The sequence below is a fragment of the Protopterus annectens genome, chromosome 13.part0 (genome assembly GCF_019279795.1).
Source record: "Protopterus annectens isolate FY-2018-M chromosome 13.part0, PAN1.0, whole genome shotgun sequence".
NCBI lineage: Eukaryota > Metazoa > Chordata > Ceratodontiformes > Protopteridae > Protopterus > Protopterus annectens.
This window is the reverse complement of record NC_056747.1, coordinates 72,560,344-72,578,972: the sequence shown is the minus strand read 5'-3', so window position 1 is coordinate 72,578,972 and position 18,629 is coordinate 72,560,344. Positions and strand designations below refer to the sequence as shown.

Here is an 18,629-nt window from a genome sequence, read left to right as displayed (position 1 = left end):
AGCAAACTCTGAGGGTAATGCTACTCAATACTAGAAGTCTAAACATAACACACCTTTTAACCACCTAACTTGGACTGAAACACTAAAGGTGGAGGTGTGTCCATATTTATTAAGGATATCCACACCTCCAGGCTAGTTGCTCAACATAATGCATTAAAAATTATCCATGTACAACTAACACTGGGCAAGACTGCAGTCCAAGTTGTAGCTTGTTACAGATCCCCCATCATGCCCCAGAACTCCCACTCTTCATTTCTTAAGATACTCGAAAATATTAAGGTACAACCCAATACCTTAATTATGGGCGATTTCAACTACCCCACTATCAACTGGGAAAACTACTCATGTACCAACTCATTCGCTCAATGTTTTCTGGAATTCATAATTTCCATCGCCTTGGATCAGCTTGTCCACACCCCCACCAGGGGCAGCAATATCCTGGACCAGGTCATTACCAATATGGGTAACTGTTGTTCCACCCCAGAGGTCAACTCCTCACTGGTTAGATCCAACCACAAGCTAATCACCCTAGACATCCATATCCCACCCCCACCACCCATTAAGGAAACCACCATCAACAACTACTCCAAAGATAACTTCATGCTTCTTAAGATAGAAGTGGCAAACTTCACGGCACCCATGCAGACAGAAAATAGAGGTACAACTGCTGAATCTTACACAAATGCGCTGTATAAGCACATACATGATTGCATGGATCGTGCCATCCTCAACAGAACCAAGACACTATCCTCCAAAAAAGGAAGCCAATCTGGTGGTCCCCTGCCATAAACAAACTCTACAAGAGAAGGAAGAAGCTGTTGCAAAAACGAGTAAAATCCCAAGATTGGTCAGCCTCACCAAGAAGCTGAGATCCCTCATAAAATCCTCCAAAGCCGGTTATGAAAATAAAATCTTCACTGATTCCAAAGACAACCACAAAGCATTCTACAGCTATGTCAAGAAACTCAATGGCAACACTCAGGTCTGCTCTGAACTACAGCACAATGGCAGTAAATATACAGAACCAACCAATATTGCCAACATTCTGGCATATAAGCTCAGTGCTAACTCCCCCCCACCCTCTAAAGAGCACATCTTAATACCAGAAGAATGCAATGCCCCTGTAATCACGGATAAATAAGTAAAGACCACACTCTCCAAAACCAAGAACACAGCATCCATGGGACCAGACAACATCCCAGGCTGTGTACTGCATGAACTACAGAATGAACTGGCACCCCACCTAAGTACCATGTTCAATCATAGCCTCACCTCAGGCTATGTGCCTAATGAATGGTGCACAGTGACGGTTATCCCACTCCACAAAGGGGGTGCCACCATGGACCCCAGAAACTGCAGCCCCATTAGCCTGATGAGCCTGGTCTGCAAAGCCTTGGAACGTATCATCTTGGAGCTTATAAACAAAGACATAGGTAACCTCCTTACCCTAGACCCCACTCAGTTTAGGGTTGTAAAATGTAGATCATGTCTACTAATCCTGATTGACTTCTTTGAAGCAGTCAATAGAGCAATAGATAAGGGCAAGTTAGTGCACACAGCCTATTTTGACCTCGCCAGGGCTTTTGATACCATCCCCCACTCTGGAATTATAGATAAACTCACTAAACCGGGCATAAATCCCTATGTCAGAAGATGGGTGGCCAACTGGCTCACTGACAGAACTCATACAGTAAAATTAGCCGTCTCCAAGTCTGACTTTAGACCAGTGATGAGTGGAATACCACAAGGTTCGGTCCTGGGTCCTCTCCTGTTCAGCATCTACTTCTCTGAAGTGCAGGTCAACACAGAAGGTCTTTGGCTAACGAAGTTCGCAGATGACTGCAAACTGGGAGCCATAATAGAATCACCTAATGATGTAGACAATCTAGAAAAGGGCCTCACAGAGACAGATGCTTGGTTGGCTTCAAGCTCAGTGCCAAGAAGTGCATTGTCATCCCCTTTGGGAAAAACTCAGTACTCATGAACTACCACATAGGGGCAGGTTACTAAACATCGAAAGTGTGATAAGAGACCTCGGGACACAGGTGGACAGTATCTCTCATCTGATAACCACATTGCCACAGTAGTCAGGAAATCCTTCTACATGGCACACCTCATCAGAAAAGGGTTCCCCTCTAGAAAAAAGGAGGTCATTGTTCCTCTCTACTCCATCCCCTCATCAGACCCATTATAGAGTACAATGCCCCATTTGGCATGTATCTCACAAGACACCTACAACAATTGGAAAGGCCACAGAAATACCTCACTAAGAGGATTACCAGCCTCAAACAGATGCCATACACAGACCATCTCAAAAAACTCCAGCTCTACTCCGTCGCTTATCGCATACTCAGAGGTGATCTCTGCCTAACATATAAAGCTGTGTCAAACCCAGAGCTGTTGGACATGCTACACTTAAAGAAATCTGAATCTCTCCATATCACACGCTCCAGGGACTTAAACCTTGTCACCACAATAAACAGAACATGCTAGAGGGATAGATTCCTGTCCCAGAGTCTTCCCATACTCTGGTACAAACTACCCATTCATGTCAAGCAAAGCTCCTCATTGGTACTCTTTAAGAAAAATCTTGACGACTGGATGGGAAATAGAAACTTCACCCTGGGGATCACTTCTGCGGCACTGCTTGACAGGAGCACAGGAAAATGATTTTCTTGGGTGCTGAAAGTCATGGAACCTTTTTGGCTAGGCTTATATAGGCCCCAGGGCTGATAGCCTAGTACCTACCTATGAACCTTGGCTCCAGGAGGGTTAAACAATGAATGTAATTGAAGTATTTGATTAATTAATGTGTTAATTGTGTGTTAATGTTTTTCATATGTATGACTATTTAATGATGGGGTTTAGGCATTCATTTTTACTCCTTGAAGACTTTTTGCCACTGCGCTAGAGGTGATTAAATAAGTGATTCTACTGTTTCTGTGGCTGTGGTTTCTTCTTGTACTACCAGAGTGCCTTCTGTGGCTTTACACCATTGAGTATAGCTAATTTTTACAAATTTCCACCTTGCCAAACTAATGACATAAGAGGTCAGCTTGCACATATAGTTTAATAGTAAGCTAATGAGCCTAACACAGTGCTCATACATGCCTTAATCTGGATACCTAAATCTATGGGGCTGCATGACCCAATGGCACAACTTTATAGTGTACAGTTAAATATCACAATCTCAGCAATGCAGGGTCTTGTCTCTGAACACTATTTTCTTTACATGTTTATTGACACCCACTTGTGTGGAGGGGCATTTCCTCAGTTCCTTACCCTACCTCATAAAGGCAGTAATATTAGATGTTCCTGGACAATAACATTTTAAGGGGATATTGAAGATGAGAGAGGGTGCACCTAGAAAAAGAGCATTTCTTTTAGTATATAGCAGGTGGAAAAAAGTGCCCCCCTGGATAAAGAGTACTGTTATGGATTCCAGAAGGAAAGAAAGTGTACCCTTGAACAGCAAGCACCCAAGTATTTTATACAGATTTATTGCATTATAATGCAATTCCTATAAAGGATATCTTTCTAACTCCACATACATTTATTTTATTTTGCTGTATTAGGTTAACAAAAGATCCATGTTTTCCATGATTGTGTTTTATTATTGGTATTGTTGGATGATTATCCAATACGTATGGGGAGAATTTGCTTGATACAAAAGGTGGGAAAGGGACCAGAGACAATGGGTATCACTGTGATTTATATGGCATCACCCTACACAATAAGATTAAGATTCCACATTACCCTGATAATTCTGAGTTTACCAAAGTTCTCCTGAGTTTGCCAAAATATTTCAAAGGTTTTGTATTTGTAGAAGTTTGTGCACATTTTTTCTGCATTTGGGAACATTTATTGGGGTTTGTAAACTTATTTCCAAGGATTCTTGATAGTGCAGGCATTCTGCCTTTTGTTGTAAAGCAGTTGTTACTGCACTTGAGCTCAAATCAGTTTGTTATACACTAAGAGAGTGTTATTCTGCACTCTGGTATGAGCAGAGGGCTGATTCAACCCATCTGAGCTGGGAACTGTTGGTGGAAGGCTTACTGTGTGTTTATCTGATTGGCCTGAGGCTTAACTATGTAAAAGTCTTTCATCCTGCTTGTATGAAAGTTGTTACTTGTGCCTTGTATATACTGAACCTCTCCAGTTTAAAATTGTGTATAAGAAATGGTCTACATAGTCTCCTACTGTTTATAGCTGCTCAAAGAGCTGCCAGTTTGCGCAGACGGCAGCACCACTGCAGGTCATCCTATAGTTTACTACTAAACACTCTCACATAGACCTTTAAGCGACTCTCCCCTACTCCTTTCCATGTACTAAAGATCTGGTATAATGGATAGGTGCTTCCCTGTCATCTCTGTTTCTGGCCTGGTGGATGTGGGCATCCTGAGGCAGTGTAGTAACTGGCTTGTATTCAATGATAACCACTTCATTTTAGAACAGACAAACACAACATGTGAAATATGTAAGATACGCAATGTCATTGGAGGCTTAGATACACAATGTCATTGGAGAGAAAGCTCTCACATGCACACATGAAAAATGCAAACCAGGTTGTCAGTGTTACGCCCAATACTGACTACCAGCACTAAGGAACAAACACATAGACCCACATATACGGAGGTACTCACATATAATCCACCCAAAACTCCAAGACATCCTAAAAGCATCTGTCAGTGGCCATGTGCACACTCAAAAAAGGCAGTGCCTCACACAACACATAACATTGAAAGTCGTAGTAGCCCCACTTCCAAGCCTATAAGGGAACACACCACACAGCCTAACATTCTAGTTATTAGGGATTCCATTGTAAGACATACTGATGTCCCCCTCACCAGGGTAAACAAGGAGAAGATCACGGTGAGCTGTCTGTCTGGAGCTAGGATCTACCAGATATGCATGCACTTAGGTCTTTAAACCACAAGTACCAGTATGATATGGTCATAGTCCATGTGGGCATAAATGACCTAAGATGTTCCTCACTGGAATATATGAAGAGAGACATGATGGAATTCTCTGAATATGTGTCCTAAGTGGGTATGAATCTAGCCTTGAGTAGCATCCTACCTTCACCAATGATGATGCCACAGTACCATCAAAAAATGACTGACTTCAGCAATTGACTTAGTTTCTGGCATCACAACAAGGGGATCCAGTATCTATCAGCATGGGAGACATGAGACATGATCAACAACTGAAAAAATGCCACCACAAAACTCAGTATATATCAGCAACAAAACTACAGCAACACTAAGGTAAAACGTAAGTGTTTTAATACATATCGAACAATTCAATAATCCAGACCGGTTTCAGCCTAACTTGGCTTTTCTCAGTGGAACAAGAAAAGTACAAACAGGAAATGATGCACAAATGCAGGTTTAAATAAGGTCCATAGTGGAAGGGAAGTCAAAGGGAAGTCTTGCATGCTCAATCTGGTGGACTTCTTTCAGAAAGTTACCAAGGCAATGAATGAGGGTAAAATGGTACACACCGCTTATCTAGACCTGGTGAAAGCTTTGGACACAAACTCCAGTATGGGAATCATAGATAAACTTACTGTGTTAGGCATAAACCCTTACACTGTCAGGGGGATAGTAAACTGGCTCACTGGCAGGACACATCCGGATAGGCAAATCCACTTCCGATAAGAAACCTGTTACTAGTGGTGTCCCACAGGGCTCAGTGTTTTAACCCCAACTCTTTGTTATAGACTTCGCTGAAGTGAAGGCCAATGTTGGGGGCCTCTGGCTCACCAAGTTAAAGAAGAACCATACCCAAAAAATGAAAAAGCATATGTTTTTAAGCAACTCTTGAACTTTTCTGCATTGCTAATGTCTCTGTATCAAAGTAATCGGTTACTGTTATTTTCTAATTTGTTATACACAACATGGTCTGAAGGAGGCTGCCATGGCTAACATTATTTTGTTTTACAGTCAATGGCTTCACCTTCCTGATGTCATGTTAGAGGGACAGAAAGAACTCTTTATGATGAGGGGATCATTTACTGTAGCTTTCTCTCTCATCAGTTGACAACATTGCTGTGGCTGCTTACTTTTCACTGTCAGCATCAATGTTGTGTCTTTTGGCTTTTCCCAGTTAGGGGTTGCCACAGCGGAACTCTGGTCCGCTAATGTTTGGTAGTGGATTTTTACGTGCCGAGTTACCAGCCCTGACACACAACCTTCAATGAAGGCATGCCCATTCACGCATGCTTCCACACAGAAGACGCTCTAGCTGAGAATCGAACGGGACAACGTCTTGCTGTGAGGCGACAACGCTACCGCAGCACCACTACCGCGGGATTCACTGTCAGCATCAATACGCATTTTTAATTACTTTTCTTCCTTTGATTTTCATTACTGGCCATCTCTGTGACACCATTTTAAGGAATGTTTGACTGACAGGCTTGAAAATGTAAATGAGTTAATTGTTCTTTTCAAAGTAATAACTGTAGTTCAGTGTCCGAGTGTGAGAAATCTGACCCCTGAGATTATTAGGGTTGAGATGGTTTGTGTTGTGTTCACAGTTTTAAATATTGTAGCTGCAATGAAAGTCTTTGATAATCTTCTTTCCCTAACTCCAGAACAAACATGCACTTTTACAGAAATTACACAGCAGAAAAAATGCAAAATCAAATACTGACAGAAAGTAAGAAGAGGTCGATGAACATATCCACTTTCATTCTTTGTGGCACTGAGTTTTATTACGGGGAATGACATTTGCATCTGAAAACTAAATTTGAAAGCCCTTCCTTTGTTCAGACTCCAGGTTACACTATTAATCTGAGGTGTGTTACTGGCAATCTGTAACCGATAAGGCTCTGTAGTTGGGATAAGTGACCTGACCTAATCATTCTGCCACAGTAGTAGCCTTTGTGATGTAACAGATGAGCCAAAAGCAGAAAAGAAAGCAAACATAATTATTAAATGATGTTTTTTTTTCTATATGTGTTTAGTGTTGGATTACGGGGAAGAAAAAATCACTTTTTGGAAAGAAAAACTTGACTTTTGGGTGGAGTTTTCCTTTATGCTGGGAGCAATCACTGAATCCATAAGCAAACCAAAAATGAGAAATGACTGGTGTAAAAGCATGCTCTGAGACTAAATGGTAAAACATTCATAATTGTACCCTTTGGTAAATCAGATATCCCTGCAAATTATAATAATGATAGCACACCCCTAAAAGCAGACTCAGTGGTGAGGGACCTAGGAACACAGATAGCTAATAACCTAAGCATCAAGGTCAAAGGAAGCCATAGTGCCATTTTACTCAGCCCTCAGTAAGTCATGGTGCCATTGTACTCAGCCCTCAGTAAGTCATAGTGCCACTGTACTCAGCCCTCAGTAAGTCACAGTGCCACTGTACTCAGCCCTCAGTAAGTCATAGTGCCACTGTACTCAGCCCTCAGTAAGTCATGGTGCCATTGTAGTCAGCCCTCAGTAAGTCATAGTGCCACTGTACTCAGCCCTCAGTAAGTCACAGTGCCACTGTACTCAGCCCTCAGTAAGTCATAGTGCCACTGTACTCAGCCCTCAGTAAGTCACAGTGCCATTGTACGCAGCCCTCAATAATTCATAGTGCCATCGTACTTACCCCTCAGTAAGTCATAGTGACATTGTACTCAGCCCTCATTAGGCTCATAATCGAGTACAATGCTCATTTCTGCATGTACCTAACCAGGTACTTTCACCAACTGAAGTGGCCCCAGAGGTTTCTCACTAAAAAAATACAAAGCATAAGATGCATGTCTCATGTGGATCGACTAAAGGCCTTATCCCTTTACTCCATCTCATATCATTTATTGAGAGAGGACTTATGCCTGACCTAAAAGGCATTCTCTGATCCAGTCCTGATGAAAATGTTACATATTCACAAGAACTAGGGTTATAGGGTTACACATTCCATGGACCTTAACCATATTTGTGACTCTAACAGAACTTGCTGGAGAGACAGATTCATATCCCAAAGACTACCTCATCTATGGAATAAACTTTTTTATCTTTGTAAAACAAAGCCTGTCCCTCACTCTTTTCAAAAACAGTTTGGATAAATGGATGGGGAACCATAAATTCACTCCTGTGTCCCTTATGGACAGAGACAGTCTGTAAAATGAACCAGGACTCCAACACCCAAAGACCCACTACCCTGATACTACCTCATCCCATATCTGGGTAATTAAGATATAATATTGTCATATCCTGAGAATTATTGTTTAGGCTTGTAAAGACTCTTGCACCATTAACCTAGTAATCACATCTGAAGCTATGATAGGGCTGGTTAAATCATTTAGCTGAGGTCAATGTTATGTACCAGAGACAACTAATAATTTATGTATCATACAAGTAGAATGCACTATGAAGTGAGAGCAAAGGCTGATCTGGATCACACAGGGTGACATGCAGTGATAAAAAAAAAATATTTATGAATTATACCCTTAACATTCCAAAACTGCCCACAAAGCATTGCAGAAGACATACTTACTTTGACCAAGGTATGTCTATCCCTCCAACACGGAAAGAAATATGCTGGCTTGTAGGGTGAAAGGAAAGATACTTCATTAGGTAATAGGAGTACAAAGGATTCTAGTAAAATAATGTATAAAGTACAAAGAAATAAAGGAAGAAACATTAAGAATACAGCAAAATTATTTTTATTTCTTCATTTCTTAGATTAGCGGACTACTTAATCATGTATGGAAGGATGCATAAGATTTTGTTTAAGATAAACACAAAGGAAATTAACTCATTTAGCATTAACACAAGAAAAACAAGAAATAGAACTAGTGCTGCACAATGATTAGAGCAATGTTTGGGTTTGCAGTTCGATTCTTGACTGGGATGCTTTCCTTGCAAGGTTGGCAAGTCCTTGTGTCTGTATGGAGTTTGCCAGGTGATATGGTTTATTCCCACATGCCAGAGATATACCTTTGGGTGAATTGGTGGTCCTTTAAATTGCCTATTGAGATATGAAGGCTATGGGAAAGTGTGCATGCATTATTGATAGTTTCTATGTTTTATTCTCACTGCATGCTAGGATAAGTTCTGGTTCTCCATGCCCTAGAATAGAATAAGGGGGGTTTGGACAATGAATGGATGAATGAATGAATTAATGAATGAATGAATGAATTAATGAATGAATGAATGAAGAATTACAATTTCAGAGTTGACAAAATGGGGAGAAGATGAATAAATAAAAAAAAAATTGCAGCATTACTAATAAAACATAGTACATTATGTTCACAGTGTCAGTATAAAAGGATGTTAAAAACATTGTGCAATAATACATTTCACCAGGTGGCAGATGGTCGAACAATATGGCAGGAAAATTATCTGGTGAAATAAATGTTTAGTGCAATAAATGACTAGTGCAATAAATGACTAATGAAATAAATGACTAGTGCAATAAATGACTAATGAAATAAATGACTAATGAAATAAATGACTAGTGCAATAAATGACTAATGAAATAAATGATTAGTGCAATAAATGACTAGTGCAATAAATGACTAATGAAATAAATGACTAATGAAATAAATGACTAGTGCAATAAATGACTAATGAAATAAATGACTAGTGCAATAAATGACTAATGAAATAAATTACTAATGAAATAAATAACTAGAGCAATAAATGACTAATGAAATAAATAACTAGTGCAATAAATGACTAATGAAATAAATGACTAGCGCAATAAATCACTAATGAAATAAATGACTACTGAAATAAATGATTAGTGCAATAAATGACTAGTGCAATAAATGACTAATGAAATAAATGACTAATGAAATAAATGATTAGTGCAATAAATGACTAGTGCAATAAATGACTAATGAAATAAATGACTAATGAAATAAATAACTAGTGCAATAAATGACTAATGAAATAAATGACTAATGAAATAAATAACTAGTGCAATAAATGACTAATGAAATAAATGACTAATGAAATAAATAACTAATGAAATAAATAACTAGTGCAATAAATGACTAATGAAATAAATGACTAATGAAATAAATAACTAGTGCAATAAATGACAAAATAAATGACTAATGAAATAAATGACTAGTGCAATAAATGGGTAGTGAAATAAATTAGTAGCTCAAAGTACACAAAACTGACTGACAGCAATGCATTGGGACAGCAAAAGATAATCAAAAAGTGCTTCTTTATTTCCTTCTTCAGGTCTGAGTTTGCTGTCCACAAATTGAAGAAGGCTGGAAACACCCCTGGACAGTACATACTCCGCTGCAGCCCACAGGAGTTCGACAGATACTTTGTTACAATTGTTGTTTGGGTAAGTATTTCAACTAAATGATAAAACTGTGATTCTGAGGCTGAGCTTTACAGGCACAGCTGACATTTATTTCTGTCCTGCTTTAAACCTTTAAAAGTTCAATGCTAAGAGCATCAGCAATACCAAGTATGGCAGGAAAAAATGGGAAGGTGGCTGCAGCAGCATCAGTTATCGTTTGTTTTGTGGCATGGCTAGTAAATATCAATTCATCACACCTTTTCTTTTTCAAATTACCTGCAAAGTACTGTTCTCTGTATTTGCTAAAGCAAATGTGTGCCTGCTCACGAGTGTGTTTTGTGTTTGAACGCGCATGTGTACTTCTGGATTTTGTGTGTGTGTGTGTGTGTGTGTGTGTGTGTGTGTGTGTGTGTGTGTGTGTGTGTGTGTGTGTGTGTGTGTGTGTGAGTGCTAGAGAAATATATAAATACAAACTTGTGCTGGTAATGCATACTTCATTTAACTTGAACTGACCTATTCTTTTATGATTAATACAAAAAATAGGTTTCCATCTGCCTGCATTGCTGATGCTAGTTTGAGTGGATAAGTACTTCAGTGATACTGCAGTACTATGAAGCAGTGCCATTCTCAAAGTGCAGGGCCACTGTTGATTATATACAATATTAGGATGTTTCTCCAGCAACAAAGGGCCACATCTGTAAATATATTACATCAGTAAGGACTGTCAGCTCCACAGAGTCGATCTTCTGGCAGTATTACACTAGTAAGCTAGGCAGCTCATCTAACCACATTACGGTACTAAGTGGAACAATCATCAGAGGGCCATTTTTCTAATATTGCTATGGAGGACTGCTCTCTGACAAAAGTGGATTAGCCCCATGGTGATCACTCTTCTAACAATCCCATGTATGCATAGAGAAAGCCTAAAAGGGCAATTTATTTAACAAGATCGCACTTATTTACTGAACAAGCTACAGAAGCCCACCTATCTCACAATATTATATTAATAGTTATAGCCAGTCACTAAATACATCTGTAATATATTGTGCCAACCCTAAAAGGCTGCTCTTCTATTAGCATTGCAGTAGTAGGTGATGGATCCTCAGAGGGCCATTTCAGTAAAGACATTACATTATCAAATGGGGCAACACTTGATGGCCTGTCTTCAAACAAGTACAACATTAGTAAAGGCTGCTAGATGGAGATACTCTTTCTACAAATGGTCATGTACTACAGGCACTGTGTCAGACCCAGATGACCATTCTTACCAACATATTTCATTCCTAGGTAATGTCAACTTTACAGGGCCACTTCTCCAAACATATTCCACTGTCAAGTGCTTCTAGCCCAGGAAGAACTTTGCTCCAGCACTGTAAAAGTAGCAGTAACTCCTGAAGGCACTTCTGTTAGGGTCCTTTACTAACAAACAAAATTAACTTCAGAATCTATGGTTCCAACAATACTGCACAAGTTTTTCCACCTTCTAAGGGCCAGTCCTTCAACTGAGTTATGCTATATTTCAACAGTGTTGTACTATGCTTCAACAATATTACACTATGGTTTATATCAAATGTGTCTGTCCATTTAATAGTATACTAACAGGCAATCACTACCACAGAAATGTACTTCTCAAAGCATTCTCTAATTCTAACAAGTTTTACATGCCATAAAATGACATGTCTCCAGCAAAACTGCACAAGGCATACTGTATGTCCCATGACGGCGACCTTTAACAATACTACACACACAAGCAGCATCATATCCAACAATTGTAAATTAGCAAGCAGTGTAAACCCTGAGCTAAACTGCTCCCTGTTGTAATTTCAGGGTTCCTAATTGCGAGCCCTGAAACTGGGAAAACATAGTACAAAAATACAGAACATCACTGATCTCCTTTTAAGCTGGTTTTGCATGGGGGCAAGCCTTCTGCTCGCCTCAATGTGCCCAAAATGGGTGGAAGCCCCTGACCTCACCGAACTTGCATTTACCAACTCTGAGATCACCATATCTTGGAGAGAAGGGAATTTTATGAGCTACAGCCAACCTGGACTTATGACTCTGCATTTTTGGTTATTCAGTCTGACTGTTCTGGAGCTCATAGTAATAAGTCACAGAGTATCAAACAGTTACCAAGCTATAAGCTGTCTGTTTTTTGTCAGTCTTGGGGGGACCTCCAACAGTACCAGCTTGGGAGATATTCCTTTGATAGTACTGCAGCCACAAACAGCCACCAATACAACAATAGATAGTGTAGATGCAGCTACAGGGAGACATTCCAACAATTTTTGAAAGTGGCGTCTGCCACAAAGGGCCACTTCTTTAACAGTACTCAGGCAAGTGCCATTAGTGCAGAAAACCACTCATCATAGGCCTTACCACAAGCCCCAAAAAGCACTGCTCCATCTGCAACATACAATCAAGTTATTACAAATGTAGAAGGACACAACTATTTGCTGGCAAGGGCCACTGACCTGAGAAAGTTACTTTGACATTATTGCCCTGATGTCACATCGCTGACAGTATTATATTACAGTGAAGACCCAGCATGATGTGGCTTATGTGTGAGAGATGTAAATACATAGGTTCCCCAGAGGCAGAAGTCTCGCATTCAAATGAGGTTGTCAGGAACACCCACACTACATCTGTCACACACACTGCTCACTATATAGACAGATTGTCTTATGAGGTGGTGTGTAAAAGAAAATTCCCCAAATCACAAAGACCTCCAAAGCCATTTAATGGCAACAGTGCTCCTCAGCAATCACAAAAGCATATACTGAAAGCAACACCAGACATCTTACATAAGCCTATACCCAATGGTCCCCCAAACAGCAAAGCTTATAAGACAAGCATTTACTTTACCGAATACTCTTGTCATTGGGTACTCAACCTTATGACAGACAGACACTCCATCAACAGGTTAGTGCTTCAACAAAGTATTAGTTTAAGGGTTTGCAACCAACTTAGTGTACGTTTTTTATTTTTTATATTTTATATTTTTCCCCTGACAGATTTGTTTGTTTTTCAATTGAATTGTACAGATTATAGGTCACATTAAATGTGGGAAAAGTTTTGAAATGATTTATTGTGGTCTCATTTTTTATATCAAAAAAAATGGCATTTTAACAGTGGTGTGTAAACTTTTTATATCCACTGTATGTGAAGAAGGCCTTATGATTGCCTCTAGTAGATGTGGCCAATTTGGACTGGAAGTTTACTTTGGAGCATTTCACTAGTGCTCTTATTTAGACCAACAACAGTATAGACTGGGCTAGAGGTGGAGGTGACTCAGTCTACATTAGTAACAAACACACCTGCAGGTTGGTTAAACAGGATGATACCATGGAGCTCATCTATGTGCAAATCACCATAGGTAAGGTCCCTCACCATATTACGGCTAGCTACAGGTTACCAACTATGTTCCTAGAGTCTCACAACTCTTACCTAAGCCTATTACAGGTACTCACCATCCAACCAAACACCCCATTCATGAGTGACTTTATCCCTCTATAGACTGGGAAAAGTACACTGCCTCAAACTCATAGCCACAACACTTCCTGGGCTTTATGAACACAAGCACCCTGGAACAGATAGTGCACACTCCAACCAGAGGATCAGGCAGATGGAATCTCCTACTCTCCAACAAGGGACAGTGTTGCACCCCCCCCATGTCACATTCTCACTAGTGAAGTCAGATCACAAATTTGTCTCATTTGAAGTAAAAATCAACCCAGAAAATCCAGCTAAATTATTATTATTATTATTATTATTATTATTATTATTATTATTATTATTATTATCAAAGGCAAACTACTTCCCATTAAGTGACAATTTGCCAAAATTCAAAACTCCCCTAACCCCGAGACCACAGCTACCTATGCAGAATTATTCACGGAGTCCCTGTACAAATATGTGAATGGCCACATAATGGCTGTTGTCCCTACCAGAAATAAACCCAAAACAAACACAAAATACAAATCCTACTAGTGGAATTCTCACCTAAACTGGTTATATAATAAAAGAAAAAACATATGGCCAAAATCAGGAAGAGCAAATCCCTTAAGGAAAATTGCTCTCTTTAACAACTAAACAAGAAACTAAGAGTTCTAATTAAGTCCAGTAATGACAACTATGAAGTCAGGATAACCTTGCAGGCTAGCGATAATCACAATGCCTTCTTCAGCTATATCTTTAGCGGTAACTCAGAGCAGTGTGCTGAACTGGTGGTGAAGGGTACCACTATCATCAGTGATGGTGACATAGCAAATTTACTGGCTGATAAATTTCAACTCAAACTTCACTCCCTCACTCCCCCCTTCTTCATGAGGTGAAAATTCCTCCAAAACACTTGCCCAGCTATCAACAGGGACCAGGTGTTGGCAGCCTTCAATAAAGCCAAAAACACTGCCTCCACAGGTCGCAACAAAGTCCCCAGCTGCCTCCTAAACAGTTTATAACATGACCTATCAGGACCACCTGAGGTACTGTCCAACTACAGCCTAGAAATAGGCAGCATTCCAAGTAAATGGAAGACTGCAACAGTCATTCCCCTCCACAAGGGCAGGTCATCAACTAACCCAGGGGACTACAGATCCATCTGTCTAAATAAGCCTAATATGCAAAGCCAGGAAATTAATTATCATGGAAATGTTAAATAAGGACATTGGAAACCTACAAAACACCAGACCCATCCCAATCTGGCTTTGTTAAGGGAAGGTAGTTAGTAGACTTCTTTGAGCGGGTCACCAAGGGAATAAATGAGGGTAGAACAGTGCATACTGCGTATCTTGAATTGGCTAAGACATTTGATACAATGTCCCACTCAGGCATTGTTGACAAGCTGTCTGAGCTAGGCGTAAATCCTTACATAGCTCATTGGATAACCAGCTGGCTCACAGACAGGAACTAAGAAATCAGGATCAGTGAGATCTTCTCCTCCAAAAGACTGGCCACCAATAGAGTATCCCAGGGCTGTTTGGCATCTACTTCTCGAAAGTCAAGGCTAGTACCCTCGAGCTCTTTGGCTACTACTTCTCAGATGTCAAGGCTAACATTCAAGGCCTCTGGATCATCAAGTTTGCAAATGACTGTAAATTGAGAGCTATTATAGATTCCTCCCATAACACCAAGATCTTGCAAGTGGGTTTAGTGCAGACAAATGACTGGTGCCAAAACCATGGCCTAAAACTCAATGTCAAAAAATGCATTACAATGCCCTTTCAAGAAACTGCCAACCCAAGTTAATTACTTCATCAATAAAACTCCTCAAAGAGTAGCAAGGGATCAGGGAGCATATGCAGACAGCAATCTAGCCTTTGACCAACATCTAGCTAAGATAATAAGAAAATCATTCTATGTCACCCAACTTATAGGTAAGGGTAAGGCCCCCAGGACCAAGGAAGTTATAGTATCATTGTACTTGGCATTTATCAGATCTATCATTGAATACAATGTCCCCTTTGGCATGTATCTAATCAATCACTTGCAACAGTTGGAATACCCTCAAAGGTTTCTCTCCAGGAGAATCCAGGGCATGTATACCCTACCCTACACTAATCACTTAAAGGCACTGTCTCTGTCTCTGTATTTAGTTTCCTACAGGCTGCTAAGAGGCTTTGCCTGGCTTACAGGGCTTCCTTTGACCCAGCCTTAATGGATATGTTGCACATGCACAAAACAAAACAAAACACTAGAAATGCTAGATCCAGGAATCTGAACTTTGCTTGCAACATAAGCAGAACATGCTGGAGAGATTGATATATGTCCTAAAGGATCCCCGCACTATAAAATAGACTCTCCATCAATGTAAAACAGCATTCATCCCTTACCCAAGTCAAACAAAACCTTGACAATTGGATGAGACATCATAAATTTACCCCTGTTCTGTCCCCCATGTCATTTATAGACAGAGCTTATCAATAAGAAAAGTATTATCCTAACTATCACCCCTCTAAAAATCCTTAGTTATCTGTCGACTAACATGCCCCCTCAGTATAGATGCTCATGATACTTAGTACCCAAATGGTTTGGGCTGCATGACTAGGCCTGTATGGGCCCTAGTGGTCATTAGCCTATTAATAACCTGTGAACCTATGAGTGAATTCATTCCATAATGGCAGGAGTACAGGAGTAATGCTTTATGAAATAATACCAACAACTCCGTCAGTATAAGCCTGTAACAACATCACACAGATTTCTTTCTAGAGCATTATGCTAACATACTTTACTAGAACTACTGAGTTAGTAAGAACTGCTAGTCCCAGAAAGTGTCTCTTCAGCAATACCAGAATAACATGCAATACCAGTTTAAGACAGTTGTGCCTTCTTCAATATGGAATTGGAAAGTTCTGCTAACTCCTGACAGGTATACTCTACTAACAAGAGTCATCAATACCAGAGAATATTTATGCAGCAGTTTGCATGTTGTCAAGCCAGTATCAGTAAGATATCATCTCCAGCAGTAATGTAGTACTAATTAAAGCAACAGTCAGAGATCACCTCTTGGATGGTACTGCATTGTCAAGTAATACCAGTCGTAGAGGCAGTACTGTAGTACCAAGTAATACTAAGCCCAGACATCACTTTTCAGGTGGTACTGCATTGTCAAGTAATACCAGTCTTAGAGGCAGTACTGTAGTACCAAGTAATACCAAGACCAGACATCACTTCTCAGGTGGTACTGCAGTGCCAAGTAATACCAGTCTTAGAGGCAGTACTGTAGTACCAAGTAATACCAAGCCCAGACATCATTTCTCAGATGGTACTGCATTGTCAAGTAATACCAGTCTTAGAGGCAGTACTGTAGTACCAAGTAATACCAAGCCCAGACATCACATCTCAGGTGGTACTGCATTGTCAAGTAATACCAGTCGTAGAGGCAGAACTGTAGCATCAAGCACTACCAAGCCCAGACATCACTTCTCAGATGGTACTGCATTGTCAAGTAATACCAGTCTTAGAGGCAGTACTGTAGTACCAAGTAATACCAAGCCCAGACATCACTTCTCAGATGGTACTGCATTGTCAAGTAATACCAGTCTTAGAGGCAGTACTGTATTAACAAGTAATACCAAGCCCAAATATCACTTCTCAGGTGGTACTGCATTGTCAAGTAATACCAGTCTTAGAGGCAGTACTGTAGTACCAAGTAATACCAAGACCAGACATCACTTCACAGGTGGTACTGCATTGTCAAGTAATACTAGTCTTAGAGGCAGTACTGTAGTACCAAGTAATTCCAAGCCCAAACATCACATCTCAGTTGGTACTGCATTGTCAAGTAATGCCAGTCATAGAGACAGTACTGTAGTACCAAGTAATACCAAGCCCAGATATCACTTCTCAGGTGGTACTGCATTGTCAAGTAATACCAGTCTTAGAGGCAGAACTGTAGCATCAAGCACTACCAAGCACATGGGGTCACATCTCTGGTGGTGCCTAGTAGTAAAACATATATAATTGTCTCATGTGTTTTATAAAGCAACACTCCCTGCAAATAATTTAAAATATTGTATTTACAAATCCTGAATTGTTTCTTTTCTTGAATAAAAGGCTCACCCTATGCATTAAAATAGTATAATTTCCTTCACGTTCTGCTGTCATGCTTAAAATTCTGTGCACAATACTCTGTCTTTATACTATGGATGCATTGCCATATTCATGGCCACACACAAGTGCACTGTGCCTTTAAGTTCTCTCCTTTGGCCTGCATTATTATAGAGAGAGATGAAACAAGTTTCATTTGTACAATTTCATGAATTGTAAAAAAAGGTGAACTATTTATTTTTGAAATAATAGCATTGTGTAGCAGTGATACACCACGATAGGATCATGAGGAATGTATGTACTTACACATGATGGACTGGCTCTAGCTTAATCACTTGAAGTGAATCATTGCTGACCGAGCAATGTCCTCACACAGAGGTAGAAAATGAATTACATACACCCTTCCACGGTGCATTGCCATATTATGCAGGCAGTAAAACTGAAATGAGCTATAGTAACTCTCAGCAGAATGCACAGACGGACAAGCAGACAACTTGGGCATGGCCTTTGGTTGTGCACATGACTAACGCATCTTCTTTTCTGTACTTCCTTTTACGTTGGGGCCACTTTAGTACCACAGATCTGCTAGCTGGTTGCGATACTTTTCAGAAGTTTCAGAGCTCAAACCTCTCAATGATAACTGGATTTCCTTTTCATTGCCTTCGTAAAAGTTTGCAATAGCCTGTCAGATTTTTTTTATCATTTTCTAAGGTGATTTAAACAGTATGCTGCACTCAGTTTCTGATCCTTGGCTTGCTGTAGTGTGGTTAATGACTACCTGTTATGTCTCTGTAACCTTTGCTTAGACCCTGCATTGATTT

The 18,629-nt window shown here is 40.0% G+C and overlaps 1 protein-coding gene across 1 annotated transcript in view; it reads left to right on the top strand.

Annotated features, from left to right (window-relative positions):
• Positions 1-18,629, top strand: part of LOC122817593 (tyrosine-protein kinase JAK2-like) — an 876,396-nt gene that overhangs the window by 479,310 nt on the left and 378,457 nt on the right. The window contains exon 9 of the mRNA XM_044090632.1: positions 10,194-10,305. Within this exon, the coding sequence (XP_043946567.1) occupies positions 10,194-10,305 (112 nt within the window). The remainder of the gene's footprint in view (positions 1-10,193; positions 10,306-18,629) is intronic.